We start from the raw sequence: 21,474 nt of genomic DNA, 5'->3' as shown, positions 1-21,474 counted from the left end.
GAACTTCGTCTGTTTTCAAGGTACAGACCCTTCAAGCAAACCAAAGCCGTGGCCTGTGGAGCTGACAGTGATCATAATTGTACCAGTATGTGTCTTGTCTATCGCTTTAATGCTGACTGTGTACACTTGTCAAGGCCACCACTGCAAAATCATAAAGAAGAAAAGGGCAAATATTGAAGAACCTCTCTCTGAATGCAACCTAGTGAACCCAGGAAAAACACTCAGAGATCTGATTTTTGATATGACAACATCGGGTTCTGGATCTGGTACGTGGGTATGCACTGCAGAATCAGCTGGAACTTCTATAAGTGTGCAGACCTTTTCATAATATGTAACAAGAGGATACTGCTGCTGTAGCAGTGTATGCAAACAGATATGTCAGTTAGGTCCCAATCTTATATGACCTTCATGGTGCTTTTCCCCTTGTTGTTCTCAAATAGTAAGAACTCTAAGATCACATAGGAAGGGCCACTGATAGGATTTCTTCCCAATTGTCCCACTTCCCAGGAGTCAGATGCTGGTGGTGTGGGAAGTTGTCAGCTTTTACCATGTGACCTCAGGGCATGTTTATACTACTGAAATGGTATGGAAAAAAGCTCTGTTGCCGCAGCATCTTCTGTGCTGCTGATATAGTTTTATTTATTTTTATTTTATTTTATTTACATTTTATATCTCGCTCTTCCTCCAAGGAGCCCAGGGTGGTGTACTACATACTTAGGTTTCTCCTCACAACAACCCTGTGAAGTAGGCTAGGCTGAGAAAGAAGTTACTGGCCCAGAGTCACCCAGCTAGTATCGTGGCTGAATGGGGATTTGAACTCGGGTCTCCCCGGTCCTAGTCCAGCACTCTAACCACTACGCCACACTGGCTCTAATCTAAGACTATATAATCTAAGAATAGGTTCTTGGTATGGTCAAGTCCACAAGATATTGCTGAAGTAGGCCTGAGTGCCCAAAACATTGATAACCATGCAGTATACTGTATTATATTTCTAAATGCTGCCTGAAGATTTGAAGATATTCCTGTCAGTTGAAATTGGGGAAAATGTTTTCCATCTGTATATATTATATATATACCGCCCTGAGCCTTTTGGAAGGGTGGTATACAAGTTTTAATAATAAATAATAATTATTATTATATATATGTAAAAAATAGAGTTAAGTTTATGTCTGTAAAGAGAACAGGCATCATAGCTTATCATACAGAATCAATATTCTGAATTGTCTGGAGCAGTTTTGTAGCAATGAAGTCTCTTGCTTGTTGAGTGGAGCACACCAGTTTCTTAAGATGTTTGTAATGTGGACATCTATTCATCTCTAAGCCTGTATTCAAGAAAATGTATGAAACCTAATGACTGTGCATTTTCGCTAGGAAATAGATATGTATGTCATCCAAGGATGGCTTAAAAATGGGCAGTAGTTTGCTTCATGACTGCACTGTTGGAAAAAAGTGTCTCTGTGATACCACTTCTGAAAATGCCCTTAGTTTTCAAAGAGTTCAGCCAAAACAAACAATAGCTTTAGACATTTCCATCTGCCTATATTCAGCTGCTTTAGCGTATCCTGCATATATATCCACTGAAACGGTAGGTTTGCCAGGAGAAAATATATTTGGTATTCCAAGTAATATCTGACCATAAGCCAAATGTGGAAGGGGTTTATGACTGCAAAACTATAGCAGCTGAGGTCTCTTCAGTATTTCGAGACTATTCTTTGCATATCTGTGAAAGACAAATGTTTTAGCTTCAAAGGTCAGATTCCTGCTGACAATTGCTGCGAGTTTCCTGAGCCAGAAACTTTAAAACAGTTTTGAAATAAGTGTAGATTTAGATTAATCTTCTTGCTTAACACCATGCCTTATGCGAAGATGAGAACTGAAATCTAATTTCTTCTAAGCCGAATGCCCTGAAGCCCTGGCCTAGACAAGACCCATCTGTCAGTTGTTGTTCTTCAAGCAGGAGGCATCCTTAATGAGACTTGTGTCACTATTAGTTGATATCCTTCGGCAGTGTTGAGCTGTGTGCGTTCAGCATTTTCCATCGCCCCTTGATTTTCCACACAGCAGACTGTGGACTATGAAGCAGTTACACTCTCACAACTACTGCTTCAAATTTAGAATATTTGTTATTTCTCTTTGTAAACCGCCCTGAGCCATTTTTGGAAGGGCGGTATAGAAATTGAATTATTATTATTATTATTATTATTATTATTATTATTATTATTATTATTATTGAGGGTTAACATTATTGTTGCAAAATGTTTCTGCTGTATTATAGTCTGCAATCTCTAGAAGGCCAGATCCAGCATTATTACTTCTCATTGCTGCTCTTGGGTTTCATGAAAGGAGAGGAAGTTGAGAAGAACCTACTTCAAAGGATGTGGTGGAAAGGTGGAGGTTGCCCCAGGAAATATTTACTCCCACTTAGCAGGGGTTGGGGAGTCTTTTGTTGTTCTTAGCATCATCTACAAAACACATGGAAATGGAAGTGAGCTTTCAGTTGTTATCCCCAAATCCCCAAATGCTGGAAATAATTATACATATCTATTTTATTATCATACTCTCAGTTATAGAGCCCTTTCTCACGATCATTGAGAAAGGGCTCTGATCGGCTGGGGAAGAATCCTTAAAATGCTTATTTCCTTGGCAGATGACCAAGGGCTCCTTCCGGGTGGGCAGATCGCCCACCCAGATGATTGCCAGCTACTGCCAGCAGCATCATGCAGGGTTGGGGGCTGGGATGCATCTTCCCAGCCCCTGGAACTCCTGTGCCTGTGAGCACAAAATGTGGTGCATTCTAGGGATCCTCCTGGCACTTGCGAGGAGGCTACTCGAGTGCAGGTGAGCAGTTAGCCCAGGTTAAGGGTGCCTTCATGCCCCAAACTCAGGCTAAGGGGTGGGCTCCCTAAGCAGGTTTGCTGCCTGGAGCTGTGCAGCTCCAGCAGTTCACATGTGCTGGCAAAACCAGGCTGGGCTTCCTTAACCCTCTTTTGCCTGTGCGTGTGAATAGCCCCATAGACTGCCTTGACTCTTTCATTTCTGTCTACTTAACTGTTCCATATTTCCCACATGCACACGCACTGTAGTTCTTTCAAAGATTGACCATAGTATGTGTATGGATTACATGCAGTCGATCTAGCTCCATTAATGACCCTGTAAGAGTTGCCACTCATTTCAGTATTATATGAATTGCACAGATAAGAGATTGCCACTGTGTGTGTTTCATATGCTCTTTCATGTTTCAGAACAGTGATGATTGCTGCTTAAAATAAACCAAAAAAAACACACATCTGAATTTCTCTTGTCAGGTTTACCTTTACTCGTCCAAAGAACAATTGCAAGGACTATTGTTCTTCAGGACATCATCGGAAAAGGTCGATTTGGTGAAGTCTGGCGTGGAAAATGGTGCGGGGAGGATGTAGCTGTGAAGATATTTTCCTCAAGAGATGAAAGGTCTTGGTTTCGTGAAGCAGAAATCTATCAGACAATAATGCTGAGGCATGAAAATATCTTGGGTTTTATTGCTGCTGATAACAAGGGTATAGTACTTCCAAACAGTTTCACAATGTCTGTCCTGTGCTGGATTAACCCAGTGGAATTATTTTTCTTCTCCCCAACCCCCTGTTTCTGTGGTGTTGTTTTTAAAAACAGGTTGATGGGGAAAGACAGAGATATGTAACTACTATCAGAAAGGATTAGTAAAGCTAGGTTTATGATGGCTGAAATTTAGTGAAGATTAGGTGAAGAGAGAGAAGCAGCACTCGATACTGGTATGAACTGCCAACATGGGCATCCATACTTGAAGCCCACATAGCTGTGGTTTGTGCTGGACCGGAGCGCTATTGAAAACGTTTTAAATAGAATGGAAAAGCCATTTAAAGATAATATGTCAAAGGCCAGGTGCCATTTCAGATTTTCCTTGCAGAGAGCAAGGTTTTATTTATTGATTTACTTATTACATTTTTACCCTGCCCTTCCTCCAAAGGGTCCAAGGTAGTGTCCATGCATCAGTCCCCGCCTCCATTTTATTCTCATAACAATCCTGAGGGGTAGGCTAGGCGGAGAGGAAGCAACTGGCCCAGGGTCAGCCAGTGGGCTTCATTGCTCAATGGTGAGTCCAACCCAAATCTCCCTACTCCTAGTCCAGTATTCTGATTGTTTTAGTGTTGGAGTAGGAGCGGGGGTGAGATTCAGAAAGATCTAGAGGCCTGTTCTTGGATACGTTCAAACTTAAATTGCAAAATGCACTCTGTATTTTAAGGACATTTGTTATGATTATTTCATTACACCTCTCAATACCTATAACAATGGCATTGTTATATTCAGTGGCTGGCACACAAACTACTGCTGCACAAGCACAGCATGTTGAGTTCCAGACAACCACTGTGCTATCGTGTATACTGAGAAAGGGGATGTGTTTTGGGGTGTTGTGGTGTTTTTTTTGGCTGATCTCCCCTTCCTTCTGAAGCCCACAATACAACACACAGTAAAGTGCTCTTAAGCTCATTTGATTTCAGTACACATAAGGATGCCTCGCTTTTCATTGGATGTGTATAGTGTGTAGAATGATATGGCCAGTGCCTCAAGTGTTTTTGAGGAATAATCACTTGCAATGTCAACATGGAAGGGCAGTATCTCCTGTTAAAGAGTCAGCGTGTATTATGCTGGTGATTAAGCTTGCAAAAATATATTACTAGACCATTGTTTGTCCAGCTCATCTGTGATGTTTGTTCTTTGACTGGACTGCATACCCTTTAATCCTAGCTAGCCCTTGTCTCACATTTTCCTGCCAACCCACTTCTAGTAATGTTGTGATCCCTGAACCCACTACTCAGTGCTGACCCTAAATGTTTGAGACATCATAGCAGATGTTAGCTGGTTGTGGTTTTAGTTTCTTACCAGGAAAACAAAATTGCATCTATAATCCGGGACATCTTAAGAGGCATGGCGTGTGCCTTGCAGCAAAGACACATCCACAGAGTTGTGGTATTGTTGAAGCATGTGATGAAATTCTCAAGTATCATTTGCACGATATACAGCAGAAAACACAGCCCAATCGTAGTCATGTTTACTCTAAAGTAAGCGCAATGGGACTTGCTTCCTAGAAAGTGGGTTTAGTATTGTAACAATTAGATGGGGGTGGGCGAGTGATGTTGTGGGTAGGTAGTTTAACACTAGGAGAAATACAGTAATGGAATAGTAATATTTTCCAGTAATTATTTTATTTTATTTGTACACTGCCCCAAACTTCTGTCTTTTATGTTTACAGCAACATAAAACAAATAAAAACAGAACTTAGAACCTTAAAACAATTTAAAACTACAAGTCTAGTTAAAACCAATTTAAAACCACAAGTCTAGTTAAAATGTTTGGGTGGATAAGGCCGTATTCAGATGTACACTAGAACTGCAGGTAATTGTGAGTGGTGTTACAATACGTAACCCCAATTTGCACCGCAGACATACAGCAAACCACGGTCAGCCTAACTGGAGTTGAAGGAGAAAGGAGCCCCTCCCTGCTGCTCGGCCTCCCAGCCTAATCCCAGTCAGCTCTGCGGCCAGACGGTGGACAAAGTGTCACCGTGTCAGTTGCTTGGCCGTGACGGATCGCAGAGGCGTATCTAGGGAAAATAGCGCCTAGGGCAAGCACTGAAATTACGCCCGCTGTCCAAACATCTGACACCCATCTTTCAGATAATTTTACCATAATATCAGCTGAAAAATACAAGTCAAGCTTGTTAATCTTTTAATGTTTCAAAAACTATTTAGCAGTGGATGTAGCCAGACCAAAAAATGCTGGAAAACTACGAATTTCAGTATGCTGGGGCTCATGAAATACCCAAATACTATGTGGAGGTGTACTTGGAAAACTAAACAGAAGTGCCTGTCTAATTCTCTACTATGCATTGTAGCATCACTATTACATAAGTTTTAAAAATAAATGGAGAATTTGACTTTTCCCAGATACTCTGAAAATAATTAAAGGATATGCAGAGTAAACTGTGTCACTGCTTGGAATATATTCTAGTATTTCAGAAAGACAATTAAAATGAGAGAAAGAGAGCAAGAAACTCCCAGTAGCCTTAATACTAAAGATTTCACACTGATTCAAAGACAAACTCACCATTGAAAGCCATATGATTAAGACATCACATTTAACTCACTTATCACAAGAAGCAAAGTAAGAGCAAATAAATTCAATCCTAGCTCATAAGCTTCAGCTCAGTATTCACAAGCCCTGATTCTCTGTACATAGTGCCAAACTGAATATGTGTACAGTGACTTATATTAAATTTATATATATATATATATATATATATATATATATATATATATATATATATAAGCCTGTAGCCCCTTTGTGGGGCTTCCTAAAGGCCATGTGGGGCTTCCTAAAGGCCATGGGGGGGGTCTGCAAAATTCCCCCCCACCTGCCTCTTAATTCACCGCTGCAGCCCGTCCCGGGCTGATTTTCGGGCCTACAAAGATCGGCATGGTGGCCATATTGGAGGCCGCCACGCATGCTCAAATGGCCTCTGCAAGGGCTGGCAAGGCCTAGGGCCTCGCAGAGCCCATTTGAGCAGGTACGGTGGCCATTTTAAAAAATAATTTTTGTTAAATAATGTTAAATATTTTTGTTAAATAATGTTAAATAAATATTTATATATTTATTTTATTTATATAAATATTTAAATATTGTTAAATAATGTTAAATATTTTGTTAAATAATGTTAAATAAATATTTTTGTTAAATAATGTTAAATAACAAAATAATTTTGTTAAATGGCCACCAAAAACAAAATGGCCACCACGCATGCTCAAATGGCCTCTGAGAGGCCTGGTATGGCCTAGGGCCTCACAGAGGCCATTTGAGCATGCGCAGTGGCCATTTTGTTTTCGGTGGCCATTAAAAAAAAATCATTATAAAAAATTGCACCCCCCTTAAGTGGTGCCCTGGGCACGTGCCCTGCCTGCCCTACCCTAGATATGCCCCTGGCTATGATCTTGAATGGGCATGCTGAGTGTTATTGTGCATTTTCAGAGCGCTCTGCCTGCCCTCAGCAGGGGAAGCACATAGAAAGCCCTTTAAATGCCCTGCAATGCCTGCGCTGCTTTTTCCAGGCCCGGCACCCCACCCCACCCCACCCCACCCCACCCCACAAGTGGCCCTGCACGCTGAAAATGCCACACAAACTCCAATTCCTTGAGGTTCTGGTGGAATCCCTCTTTCACTGCTGGAGGGGAGGGGGTAAGGAGGTGCAAAACCGGTATGGCGGTCCGCGGTCTGACGGTTCAGGCCCCCCCCGGAACCGAACCGGCGGAAAGGTCCACAATTTTTTAATTTTTTTTTAAAAAAATGCATAATGAATACCAGTAGCCCCTTCGGTGGGGCTTGCTGTAGGCTGTGGGGGATCCGCAAGGGTTGCCCCTCCTCCCGCCGGCCTCCCTCATCACTGCTGAGGCCGGGTAAATGTAGTATTTTTGGCCTTTTCGGGCCTCCGTAAAGGTGAGCGGTGGCCATTTTGGCCACCGCCGCGCATTCGCAAATGCCCTCTGTGAGGCCTGGCCACCTCTCGCCTTTATTTATCCGGCTGCAGCGGTGATAAGTGAGGCTGGTGGGGCGGAGGGGGACCCCTCGTGGCCCCCTCCCCACGGCCTACAGCAAGCCCCTTGAAGGGGCTACAGGTATTTATTATGCATTTTAAATTTCAAAAAAAATTCATGGACCCCCATCGGACTGGACCGGCCTACTGGGGATATGCCTGAGCCCATTAATTCATTATCTCCACCTGCACACTGTGAGCTCATGACCTGAGCTGCCCATGTAACCACCAGGGAATCCAAGGGGCCCCGCTCCAGTGGGCCCCCTGACTTTCTTGGTTGAAAAATAGGGGGGAAACCCACTACTTCCCTCTTCCCAATTCCCTCTGCAGCTTTGCACATACCCCAGAGGACATCCCCACACTCCATGTGCCATAGGCTGGCCGAGCACATGGTTGTTGGGTTGGCTAACGGGACAGTACATTCACTCAAGTTATAAAAATCCCAGGTCCCGTCTGTCTCAGTGCCACATGCAGATAAATAAGCAGGGAATTGTGGGAGAGGGCATTTCCCTCTGCTCCCCCAATCCCAGGGCAGCTGGGTTGACTGCAGGGGCCGCTGGCGATGGTGCACCTGTGCATAGGTGTGAATGGCCAGGCAGAAAGCTGGTCTCCCCGGCACATCGGCCACCATACCTGGGAGCAGGAAAGCAGTCTTTGAGACACCCCTGCCCACCACTTCCCAACGCAGCACAGTTTAGAACACCCATGGCCTGACACTCTTGTCCGCGGGGGCATTGGTGTCTGTCGTTGTTACAGAGGAAGAATCACTCCAAAACATGGAGCAATTCTGATCCTGCTAGCCCTGCTCATGAGTAAGTCACTGTTGTTTTCCCAAGCTCCTGCACATGTGTGGTGTTGGTGGAGGGGTGGACACTGGCACAGACCTTTTTGCCTATTCAAAACTCCAGGGTCCTGATTGGCCGGCCAGCAGTTGCCATTCACCACTGGTTCTTTGCCTGTCCGTCAGCCAGCCGGCCAGCTGCTGCTGCCACCATTTTCCTTCCCCCATCCATCCCGTGGCTATCCAGCAGCTCTCTGAACTCTCGCAAGAGCTGCCATGCATGGGATTAGTCATGGATATGCCTTTAGGGTTGTGCATGAACCGGTTGTCAGGCCATGTTAGAGGCCTGTGAACCAGTTCGCAAGTGGCCCGGTCTGGCGGTTTGATGCCGGAGGGGGTGTCACTTTAAGGGCGGGAGGGGCGTTGTACTTACCCCTCCCACCACTTTCCCCCCCTCTGGCGCTCCATTTTTTAGTGAAATTTTCGGGGTGGCAGCATTCCTCCCTGCTGCCCCTGCCCCCTTGTTGACTGCGAAAAGCGGAAGTAACTTGCGCGCATGCACACGCCGCACAGTGTGAAAATTTCACTAAAAAGTGGAGCGCCGGAGGGGGGAAAGTGGCAGGAGGGGTAAGTACATCCCCCCTGCCCTTAAAGCAACACACACACCCTGGCGTTGGACCGCACTTCCGTGGTCCGTGCACATCCCTTTATGCCTTAGAGAAATATATATAAAGAAGATGTGCTGTGGGGCAACCTGACTGCCAGAGGCAGTGCTTTTAATCCTGTTGTCCGCCAGCCACTGAGACGGGGAACATGTTGCTGGGGTAACCTTCCCCTGGATTTAGAGGGACATAGTATCCCAGCTGGGTGGCTGCAGCCCTCTGGCCTGCATGTGTGCCTCCATGGCCTGCCACTCTCATGAGAAAGCAGTTCTGGTCTGTAAGGTCAGGGGAATATCTAGATTTGACACAGGAGAATGCTGATAGCTACCCAGGATGTTTCTTTTCAGGAGGTGTGGCAAATATTGCATGTGTAGGGAAGCAGGGGAAGAGCCCCCTTCCCCACCCTTTCTGTGTTTAAAAAAAGAGAGAACTGCTTGTTGTTTCCCTCCATAGCCATCCCCAGCCCTGGCACCATGATGGGGTGCCCTGCTTGTGCTGCCACTTGGTGTATTTGTGCTTGTGATCATACATGACTGTGGCTCCCTTATTGGGGAGCAAAGCACCGAGTGCCTGTCCTGTCATCCCGTGCCCTCACCCTGCCGCTTGCCAGGTGTGGGAAGCAAGGGACGGAATGGGAATGGATGACTGTGCATCTTGACAGGCTGGCCAGTCTGGGATGGGGGTTGACAGTGTCCCTGTAGCCTGGCAACTCCACAGCTGGGATGGCTGACAGGACGGGCGTGGCCTTTCCCCCAAGCAGCTACCAGTGAGTGTTGAAAGCATGGAGCAGCCACGTTCTCGGGTGGGTCTGCGCCTCCTCCTCCATGATTGGAGTTTGGAAATGGGCGCGAAACCATGGCTATAGCTTTGTCAGCAGTCAGGCGTAATGCTTTGGCGGCAAAACCACAGTTGTCGGCAAAGCTTAGAGAAAATTGAAGCTTCCAATTGCAGGTTGGTGAGGCAATATGGAGTTAGCTTTTGGCCTGTAACCACAATTTCGTGTGTTCGGGTGTACTGCAGTTACAGTCTCAGCCAGCTATAACTGTGGCAAAAGTGTACGTGTCAGCTGGGTCATAAAGACTTTTTAAAAGTTGTCAGAGATGGGGAGGCTCTTATTTCAGTAGGAAGCACATTTCAGTGTCTCGGGGCAGCAACAGAGAAGGCCTGTCCCTGTGTAGCCACCAGATGAGCTATTTATGGAATAGTAATATTTTTCAGTCCAGAATTTCTGCACAAAACCCAAATTCCTTAAGTCCTTTGTATATATATGATAGGATCTAGAACAACTGATAATACATCATTGATAATATTTAGTACAGAAGTGCAATCAGATTCGTGATTATTTTTGCTTTGATATTTTCACTATTAGCAAGATTGTGGCGAATGGTTTTCTGTTTCAATTTCAGTGCCAAAACTAAACCTTTCAGTGGGAATGGGGTGGGGTGGGATATTTCCATGCTCAAGCCCCCAGGTCCTTTGAGACTCCCTCCCTTCATCAGCTTGTGAGAAAAATAAAGGTGCTTTTAAAAATCTTGCAAATTGTTGAACACTGAGCTTGCTGCTACGTATTACTAAAAATCATTATTTTTCTCCACAGATAATGGAACCTGGACTCAGCTGTGGCTTGTATCCGAATACCATGAACAAGGATCTTTGTATGACTACTTAAACAGCAACATGGTGACTGTTGATGGGATGATTAAATTGGCCCTTTCGATTGCAAGTGGCGTAGCACACCTTCACATGGAGATTGTTGGTACACAAGGTGCGTTGACTTTAATACAGATATAAGAACATAAGAAAAGCTCTGCTGGAACAGGCTGAAGGCCTACCTAGTCCAGCATCTTGTTTCACACAGTGGCCCACCAGCTGCATCTAGGAAGCCCATAGGCAAGAGGTGAGGACATGCCCTCTCTCCTGCTGTTGCTCTCCTTCAACTGGGATCTTGCCTCTGAGGCCTATAGCCACCAGACTAGAAGCCACTGACAGACCTGTCTTCCACATTTTTGTTCAATTACTACAGACTGCTTCTTTCTGAGACTTTCTCAGCTTCGAGATACAGATAAGAATACTTAGTAGGGTTACCAAAATAGTTTGCCTTAATAGTGGTGTATCAGCTGGTAACCTCCAGTATTCCCTCTAACAGAGATTCTCAGATGTTTTTGACTACAACTCCCAGAATCCCCAGCTCCAATGGCCATTGTGTGGGAATTATGAGAGTTGTAGTTAACAACATCTGGGAATCCCTGTTAGAGGGAACTCTAGTAACCTCCAGGCTTGACTATTGCAATGCACTCTACATGGGGCTGCCTTTGTATGTAGTTCGGAAACTTCAGTTAGTTCAAAATGCAGCAGCCAGACTGGTCTCTGGGGTAAGCTGGAGAGACCATATTATGCCTGTTCTCAAAAAGTTGCATTGGCTGCCAATACGTTTCTGGACAAAATACAAAGTGCTGGTTATTACCTTTAAAGCCCCAAATGGCTTAGGTCTGGGTTACCTTAAAGAGTGCCTTCTTCTGTATGATCCCCATTGCACATTGAAGTCATTCGGAGAGGTCCTTCTCCAGTTACCACTGGCACGCCTGCTGGCAACTTGGAACTGCGCCTTCTCTAGCTGCTCCTGGCCTATGGAATGCGCTCCCGGCAGATATTTGTAGTCTGCGCTCATGTTGGCCTTCAAGAGAGCCCTAAAGACTTGCTTGTTTGGCCTAGCCTTCCAAGGTTTTTAAATTGTTTTAAAGTTTTTTAATTGGTTTTTTAGTGAAGCAAGACATGCCTTTGTAGAAGCCATGCTGGCTATCCTTCAGCAAGGCCTGTTCTTTTATGTGTTTAACAGTTTTGTCCTTAAGTATGCTTTCCATCAATTTACCTGGCACCGAAGTTAAGTTAACTGGCCTGTACTTTTCCAGATCCTCCTGGATCCCTTTTTGAAAATGGGAGTAACATTAGCTACTTTCCAGTCCTCTGGTACAGAGCCTGATCTTAGGGACCTTAAATATTTTTGCCAGAAGATGAGCAATTTCACATTTGTGTTGTTCAGAACTCTTGGGTGGATGCCATCTGGCCCTGGCAATTTGTTAATGTTTAGTTTTTAAAGACAGTTTAGAACATCCTCTCTTCTTACCTCAAATTGGTCCAGTTCTTCATCCCCAGACCTGAGAAGCTGGGTTCCTGAATGAGTACATGGTTAGTATCCTCCACCATGAAGACAGATTCAAATAACTCATTCAGGTTCTCTGCAATCTCCTTAACCTCCTTAATTTTCCCTTTTATGCCCCCATCATCTAAGGATCCAACTGCTTCCCTGGCAGGTTTTCTGCTTCTGATATATTGAAAGAATTTTTTGTTGTCCCCTTTCACACTTCTAGCTATATGTTCCTCAAATTCTCTTTTTAGCATCCTTTATTATCTATTTGCCGGAGTTTATGTTCCTTTCTGTTCTCCTCATTTGGGCAGGACTTCCATTTTCTGAAGGAAAAGTCTTCTTTCCTTTTATAGCTTCCCTGACTCTACTTGTTAGCCACCCTGGTGTCGTCCTGAACTTAGTGGTGCCTTTTCTCCTCCTTGATATACATTCCAACTGAGCTTCAAGTATTGTGCTTTTGAACAGGTTTCATGCTTTATGGAGTGATTTGACCCTCATTACTTTCCCTTTCAGCTTCCTTTTTACCGGTCCCCTCATTTTTTTAAGAAGTTTCATTTTCTAAATTCCAATAATCTGTGTTGGACTTCCTTGGCAGTGCTTCACTCGCATATAAGCTGAAATGGATCACACTATGGTCACTATTCCCCAATAGTTCTACAATTCTGACATCTTGCACCAGGTCTTGAGCACCACTCAGGATTAAGTCCAAGGTCGCCTTCTCTCCATTGCTTCTGTGATCAACTGTTCTAAGGCACAGTCATTTAGCATTTCTAGAAATTAGGCCTCTCTGTCAATACCAGCATGTGAATTTGCCCAGTGTATGTAAGGGTAATTGAAATCACCCACTATTAACAGCTCTGTTTCTCTTTGATGCCTCTCTGATTTGCTTCTCCAACTCCAGGTCATTCTCAGTGTTTTGATCCAGAGGGCGACCTTGCATTTCTAGTAACACATTTTCTTTCCCTTGTATTGTCACCCACAATGATTCTGTGGAGGACTCTGGTCCTGCAGGGTTTTCTAGCTTGTTTGATTCTATCCCTACTTTAATATACAGTGCTACTGCATCCCAGTTCACCCCTCCCTGTCCTTTCTGTAGAGTTTGTATCCAGGAATAACAGTATTCCACTGGTTCTTACTGTTCCAACAGGTTTCTGTTATGCCTACTGTATGTTTCCATTAGCAGCCAAGCACTGCAGTTTGCCCATCTAGGCTCGGAGGCTTCTAGCATTGGTATATAGACACCTGTACACCAAACCTCTTACCTTGTGTTGGTGTGTGCTATCTCCCTTACTGTCAACTGACCTTTTTGACCAGCTGTCTGTCTGCTCTACTCCTGGTACTGCTCTGTTCCCTTCTAGTTTATCTGATATATTTGCACTCTCGCACGTAAGGGGATTCTACTTGCTGAACCAGATACCATCCAGTTCCTTTCAGCAATCCCCCAGGCATCATTTTAAAAGCTGCTCTGTGACCTTTTTTTACTTAAGTACCAGCAGCCTGGTTCCATCTTGGTTCAAGTGGAGCCCATCCCTCTTGTATTGGCTTCTCATGCCACAAAATGTATCCCAGTGCCTAACAAATCTAAACAACTCCCAGCACCGCCGTCTCATCCACACATTGAGACCCCTCAGCTCCGCCTGTCTCACTATCCCTGCACATGGAACAGGTTGCACTTCAGAGAACTCTAGCCTGGGGGTCCTGGACTTCAGTATGCTACCCAGCAGCCTAAATTTGCTTCCAGGATCTCCCAAGTGCATTTGCCAACATCACTGGTGCTGATGTTCACCATGACAGCTGACTCCTCTCCAGCACTACCTAACAGCCTAAAAAGATGCCATGTGACATCCACACCCTTCACACCAGGCAGGCAAGTCACTATGCGGTCTACACGCAGGTAACAAACCCATCTCTCTATGCCCCCTAATGACTGAATCGCCCACTACTAGGAGGCCCCCCAGCCCTGGAGGAATATCCTCTGTGCAAAAGGATAAGGGCACATCACCCAAGGAAAGGAATCTCTTCTAAGGAAGCATTCCCCTTTTCCTCAGACTGATGTCCTCCTTCCCTGAGACCGTCATTCTCCATGACAGTAGAGGAGCTGTCAGCCTGGGAGCAGGATGCCTCTATCTTGTCCCTGAGGGTCTCACCCACATACCTGTTCACAAATTCTCCTCTGCTCTGAGCATTGTCTTGTCAAGAGCTGCTTTCCAAATGAGCCACTTCAGGAATGTGGCCCCTTCCACAAGCTGTGTGACTCATCTGCAGCTAATCCCCACTCACTGTCTCTCTAGGCATAACTGGAAAACTGGCATGTCAAGAAACAAACCTCTAGCCGGCCAGAACTCAAACCCTAGAAAAGACTAGCCCTAACAAACTTAGCTTCTCCTTTCCCCCTTATTTTCTTGGATATTAAGAAATATACTCTATATCTATATCTTACATTCATTTCAAAGGGAAATAGAGAAAAGTTCAGTGTGCAGCTTACAAAAATATGTATTTATATATTGCTTTTATTTGTAAGCTATATCCAGTATATATAACTATTTTGTATCAGAGGAGCCCAGGTGGTGTTTACAGGGTCTCTCCCCCCTGCCCCCAGATTTATTGATTTAAAACATTTGTATCTCAGCTTTTAATTACATATATTCAGCAACAAATATAAAACCATAGATAGATAAAATGATCACTGATCAATAAAAACCACATTGAGATCAATAATTGAAAGGAGCACTAGTAAGAGCAGCAGTACTGACTCCTATTAAAAGCTGAAGAACGGAAACAATCAGTAGAGAGGGGAACCTGGCAGATAGACTGTTCCATAGATGAAGTGCAATGACCAAATATGTCCTATTTCTAGTTGCCACCCATCTCACTTCAGAAGGTGGGAGAACCCTGAGCAGGACATTCTAAAGATCTTAATAGTGGACATGTTCATGTGGGAGCAGGTGGTCCTTCAGGTATGTTGACCCAAAGCCATTTAGGACCCTGTGGGTTTAGGCCAGCACTTATCTTTATAACAACTGAAGTAAATTGGATTGAGTGAACTGGCCAAAGATCATCAGCCAGACCATTTTGGATGATACCTCGCCTGTCAGCCCAACCACACGGAATAAAGATCTCCCCCAGTATGCTAGGGGTACCTTTCTCTAAACATGTAGGAGTGGTTCGTCCAAACCTCTCCTATTCATGCACTAGAAGCAAGTTAGCTTAATGCTTGAGTGGAGATTCGAACTTAGGAAACCCCCATTTATGTCCAAAACTCTGTCCACTGCCTTGCTTTAGCTTGCAATGCAGATATGTTTGCTTTTCAAAAGTTTTCAGTTTCTTAGCAACTGTAGAAAATCCATGAAACTATGAGGGATTGAATTATTGGCTGTGTTAAAGACACTTCTGCTTTAGTTTTACAGTGGACCTCAAGTATATGCAACTAACTACAAATCCAGCAATTATGAGTATAAAAAACAAACTTGAAGCACTTTGGGGAAATTAAAAATATAGCAATATAGAAATGTTTATATATTTCTATAAAATATAGAAACTTAGATGTAAGTTTTGGGCGGTATAAAATATGTTAAATAATAAAATAATAAAATAAAAATAAATGTTGAAAGAGGTTAATTTCAAATTAGAATATGTTTTATATACTGACATGTATAATTAATAGAGATGACCATACAGGCTGATTTTGGCTGTTGAAACAAAAGTTGAGAGGGAGTACTGTGTGAGGAAGATACTTCTGAAGTTTGTAGTTCATGTCAATCCTGTGTGTGGTTTTTGCTAAATATATCAGTTGTAGTAATATAGCAGCAGCCATTTTGAACTTGCAATATATTTTGTGCCTTACAGGCAAGCCAGCCATTTCACATAGAGACCTGAAATCGAAAAATATTTTAGTCAAAAGGAATGAAACCTGTGCCATTGCTGACTTGGGACTGGCTGTGAAACATGACTCTGTATTAAACACAATCGACATACCTCAGAATCCTAGAGTGGGAACAAAGAGGTAAGGCAGTATATTGTTTAGTATAGAAAAGTAATTATTCCCTTTAAATATTATGTAATAGCACTGAGCTGAAATAGGGCAGTTTCTTTCTCCCGCAAACTTCATCCTCTGTGTAATATGCCTCCCAGTTTTGGTGATAGTTTGAGGGTCCTGTGAAATGGAGTGAAAATGCTTGCCTCTTAAGAATGAGGGAGGTAAGCCATGCCCTCACCTTGATTTGGCTTTGTTGCCAAATCTGACTGGCTGTGTGACATCATAATGCCATCAGGGTGGCTATGTGGATGGATAATGTAATTCACCAAACAACCTTCTTTAACAAAAACAAAAAAAAAATGACACCAGAGTAGTGGCTGAGATGGGCAGCAGAGACGGACAACATATGATTAGACAAATGAATGGAGAATCAAAGTCCCAAATACTGCTATTTTTGCTCCTTCAGAAATTATTATTGTGTTTTCTCAAAAAACCCAACCAACCCCCCCCGTGTTTCTCACAATTTACTGTGTCATTAAGAACTGTAGACAGAACAAGTGTGAGAGCTGAATTAAGCCACATTTCTACTTTGCTTTAAAGAAAAATCTACAGGTGAAACTCGGAAAATTAGAATATCGTGCAAAAGTCCATTAATTTCAGTAATGCAAATTAAAAGGTGAAACTGATATATGAGACAGACGCATTACATGCAAAGCGAGATAAGTCAAGCCTTGATTTGTTATAATTGCGATGATCATGGCGTACAGCTCATGAAAACCCCAAATCCACAATCTCAGAAAATTAGAATATTACATGGAACCAAGAAGACAAGGATTGAAGAATAGAACAATATCGGACCTCTGAAAAGTATAAGCATGCATATGTATTCAGTAATGGTTTGGGCCCCTTTTGCAGCAATTACTGCCTCAATGCGGCGTGGCATGGAAGCTATCAGCCTGTGGCACTGATGAGGTATTATGGAAGACCAGGATGCTTCATTAGCGGCCTTCAGCAATTCTGCATTGTTTGGTCTCATGTCTCTCATCCTTCTCTTGGCAATGCCCCATAGATTCTCTATGGGGTCAGGTCAGGCGAGTTTGCTGGCCAATCAAGCACAGTACACTGTATACTTTTCAGAGGTCCGATATTGTTCTATTCTTCAATCCTTGTCTTCTTGGTTCCATGTAATATTCTAATTTTCTGGGATTGTGGATTTGGGGTTTTCATGAGCTGTACGCCATGATCATCGCAATTATAACAAATTAAGGCTTGACTTCTCTCGCTTTGCATGTAATGCGTCTGTCTCATATATCAGTTTCACCTTTTAATTTGCATTACTGAAATTAATGAACTTTTGCACGATATTCTAATTTTCCGAGTTTCACCTGTATATATCTAATTCTCTTAAACATACCCGTTGCTAATCCCATGTGTGGCAGCTCTTGCGAGAGTTTACGAGCAGCTGCCGGACTAGCAACGGGGACGGGGGAGAAAACAGGGATGCTAGGAGCAGCAGGTGGTGGCGAGCCAGCCCGGCTGCTGGGAATTGGCGGGTAGGCGGGAGGAGGTGGTGGGCCAGCTTTCTGGCCGGCCCGCCAGCCAGAAAGTGCCAGGTGGGGGGGGGCAAGAAGAAGTGGTGCGGCCGGTCCACCAGCCAGACGCTGCAGGTGGTGGTGGGGAGCTGGCCGGCTGGGCAGCGGAGGTGCAGATGCTTTGCGCCTGGCCTAGCTAGTTAAACTTAGTTCCTTTTCACACAATCAATGTGTGTAGATTGAATTGATTTTTCAAAGAGACCTTACAGGCACACAAATTGTTCATGTAATTGGGAACCCTGCAAAAAACAGGATCTGATCACATGGGCAACACTACCTATTTGGTCTACACACATGGATTGCGTGAAAAGGGCTAAAGTCTGAACCTTCAAGATCTCCTATGGCGAATCCACAGTGGTCTTGAATCTCCCAAACCAGTTATTTTTAATTATCACATGTATGGCAGGGATGTGCACAAAGTGTTTTGGGGACATCCAGGGCAGTGGAGAGCGGGCACTTTAAAAGAAGGAAGGCAGGTCTTACCTGCCCCTCTGTTGCAGCTATGCTGCCCTACACCACCCCAGAGTAGCGCTGTTTGTACAAAGCATCTGGGCTCTCTGTTTGCCAGCTGCATTTGCTTAGGAACAGGAAATTCCCTGTTCCCAGCAGGAAATGGTATATGACTATGTGCAGACGCCATCTTGAGTGCTCAGTGTTGCTGACCACTCAAGATGGCCTCTGCACATGCTCAGACACCATTTCCTTCTGGGAACGGGGAATTTCCTGTTTCTAAGCAAATGCAGCTGGCAAACAGAGAGCCCGGATGCTTTGTACAAACAGCGCTACTCTGGGGTGGTGTAGGGCAGCATAGCTGCAACAGAGGGGCAGGTAAGACCTGCCTTCCTCCTTTTAAAGTACCTGCTTGCTCCCAGCCAAAACAATTTTGCTGTGGCAGCTCAAAGCGTTTCAGCACCTGGAAATAGAGGTGCAGAAACGCTTTGAGCACATACCTAATTTGCACATTTTAATTATCCTTCCTTTATTTTAATCATTATTAACTATGATATTAGCTATGATAAAAATGCAGTTTCCCCTTTACTTCACAAATCTGTGAATGTTTTTAAACACCTCTTTATTTTCAAGGTACATGGCTCCAGAAATACTTGATGACACCATGAACATAAATATATTTGAGTCCTTCAAACATGCAGATATCTACTCCCTTGGTCTGGTATACTGGGAGATTTCCCGAAGATGCTCAGTTGGAGGTATATTTTTTGTTTAATCACGCTAATTTATCTTCTTAAGGTGTCAGAAATTCAGCCAAAAGTGTTTCACTGAATTTTTAATTCATGCTTTACATAGCATAAACACAAAGGTGCACCATTTATTAAACTTGTTTGGAGCTCAAAAGATTATTTCTAAACCTGGAGAAGTAGAACTTTGGGAAAGGCCACCTAATTCATGCATGCAAATGTGTGGCATTTGGTTTGAGTCAGGGATGTGAAATGGGAGGAGAGCTGGTTTTGTGGTAGCAAGCATGAATTGTGCCCTTTGCTAAGCAGGGTCCACCCTTGTTTGCACTTGAAAGGAATACTATGGGGCTATTCTTACGATCAAAAAAATCGGGCTAGCAAAATCATAGCCCGATTTTTGTGATCGTAAGAACCACCGGGCTCGCAGCCGAGCCCAGTGGTTCTGGAGTGGCTAACCTGCTCCTGTAGCCCACCTCTTAGCCCGGGTTTGTGGAGCGAGTGCTCCGCAAACGCGGGCTACCTGCTCATGAGTAGCCGCACTGCGTCTCCTTGCCGCGGCTTCTAATGAGTAGACCCCTGGCCGGGAGGCTTAAATGTAGCCTCTCGGCTTGGGGGTCTCCCCAGTATGCCCTGCGCACTCACGCAGGGCATACTGGGGCTTCCGAGGGCCGTGCAGCCCCCGAGCTCCCCAGCCCCCACCGGCTCTGTCTCAGAGGCGGCCATCGTGTGGGCGGCCGCTCTGGCCGCTCAGGGCTCCCTCCCCGCTCGTGAGCGGAGAGAGCGGGCTTAGCCCGCTCTTCCTGCTCACTTCCCAAAACCGGGTCTCACGGATCATGAGACCAGGTCCTACATGTGTGAGCACTGTAAGATATCCCCCTTAGGGGATGGGGCCGCTCTTGGAAGAGCATCTGCATGATTGCATGCAAAAGGTCCCCGGTTCCCTCCCTGGCATCTCCAGAGAGGACTGAGAGAGACTGCTGCCTGCAACCAGAGGCGTAACTATAGGGGGGGCACGTGCCCCCGGCGCCATTTTTGCGGGTCACGTGGGGGGCGCCGCCATGACCCCTGCCGATCCCCCCCATTTTTTAAAAAAAATTTAAAATAAAAAATTCTCCGGCTCAGCAGCAGCAAAAGAGCGTGTCGGCGCCCTCTCCCGAGTCCCGAGCGGTCCCTGCCGCACCCGCGCCCCCCCCCCATTGCTTTGCTGGCCCCCCCCGCTTCTTCTCGATTTCTACAAGGAACCGGGATGAGTCAGAACGAGACATTCAGATTTTGAATGGAGGAGACCTGGGCTAGCCTGATGACGTTGCCTCATCCGATTGGCCCTTCGGCGCAGTGACATCAAGGCTAGACGGGAGGAGAATGGGCTTGGGCTTGATGATCAGTTTGAAGCAAGAGAAAGCCGGAGGGAAAAGCCCGAGCGGAGCCCTGCAGCAGGGATTGACATGGGATAGAAATATGGGCGCGGAGATACTGCTCAGTGCCAGTGGCTGAGCCGGTAACAAAAGCAGCCTCAGCCTACCTTCAACCCGAGCAGGGAACTCCAACCAGGTACAGATGCAAAGGGGTGGATTTTTCACACACTTGAAAAATCCCCTTTTGTTGTGCTGCTTCTCACTCTGAATTCTGCCTTGTGCTCCGCCCCGCCCCCTTAGTAAGCACTGTAGTTGTCCAGCGAGGAAGCGAAGTGCATCATGGGACGGAGGAGGGAATTGTTTGCTGGGCTGCTCTCAACAAGGAAAGTACAAACGAAACCTTATGATAAAGCCCTTATCTGTTTCCCCCATCTCTTTGTGTGTGAGAGTTTGAGATTTCTAAACACCCCCCCCACTTGCTTAGAAGCCACCATTGGGTGTGTGTATGTTTCCCGTGTGTGTGTGTGAGCAAGAGCAGTACCGCCTCCAAAAGCCTGAATTTGATTTGTCTGTATGCGTTTCTTCCCTTCCCAGCTCGAAAAGCTGTATCTGTGTTCTGCACTTTGAAAGCCCGTGTGTGTGTGTGTGTGTGTGTGTGTGTGTGTCTTCCTCACTTCCCTCCTTCTTTCCCCTGATTTGGAACTGTTTATTTACTTGGGAGAAAGACCCCCACCTCCCACACACTCAAAACATCCCCCTTTTTCTTATGCTGCTTCTCACTCTGAGTTCTGCCTTGTGCTCTGCCCACCTTAGTAAGCAGTTCCCCAGCGAGGAAGCAAAGCTGAACGGGACGGAGGAGGGAATTGTTTGCTGGGCTGCTCTCAAGGAAAGTACAAACAACACCTTATGATAAAGCCCTTATCTGTTTTCCGTGTGTGTGTGTGTGTGTGTGTGTGTGTGTGTGAGAGAGAGAGAGAGAGAGAGAGATTTCTACCCCCCCCTTGCTTAGAAGCCACTGGCATTTGATTTGCCCACCCCACACTTGAAAAATCCTCCTTTTTGTTTTGCCTTGTGCTCCTGCCCCCTTGCAATGCAGGCTTTCAAGTGGAGACAGTACTGCTCTCGCTCACACATGGCAGCGGGAAGAGGCGCAATTTCAGTGCTTGC

At 45.0% G+C, this 21,474-nt stretch overlaps 1 protein-coding gene across 2 annotated transcripts in view; it reads left to right on the top strand.

Annotated features, from left to right (window-relative positions):
- Positions 1-21,474, top strand: part of ACVR1C (activin A receptor type 1C) — an 80,416-nt gene that overhangs the window by 46,615 nt on the left and 12,327 nt on the right. For both annotated transcript variants that reach the window (XM_053259751.1, XM_053259743.1), the window contains 5 exons: positions 21-266; positions 3,306-3,536; positions 10,641-10,808; positions 16,035-16,191; positions 18,840-18,964. In XM_053259751.1, coding sequence (XP_053115726.1) covers positions 21-266; positions 3,306-3,536; positions 10,641-10,808; positions 16,035-16,191; positions 18,840-18,964 — 927 coding nt within the window. The remainder of the gene's footprint in view (positions 1-20; positions 267-3,305; positions 3,537-10,640; positions 10,809-16,034; positions 16,192-18,839; positions 18,965-21,474) is intronic.

The sequence above is a fragment of the Hemicordylus capensis genome, chromosome 1, assembly GCF_027244095.1.
Source record: "Hemicordylus capensis ecotype Gifberg chromosome 1, rHemCap1.1.pri, whole genome shotgun sequence".
NCBI lineage: Eukaryota > Metazoa > Chordata > Lepidosauria > Squamata > Cordylidae > Hemicordylus > Hemicordylus capensis.
Note: the sequence above shows the minus strand (reverse complement) of the source record. Positions and strands in the feature narration are given on the sequence as shown.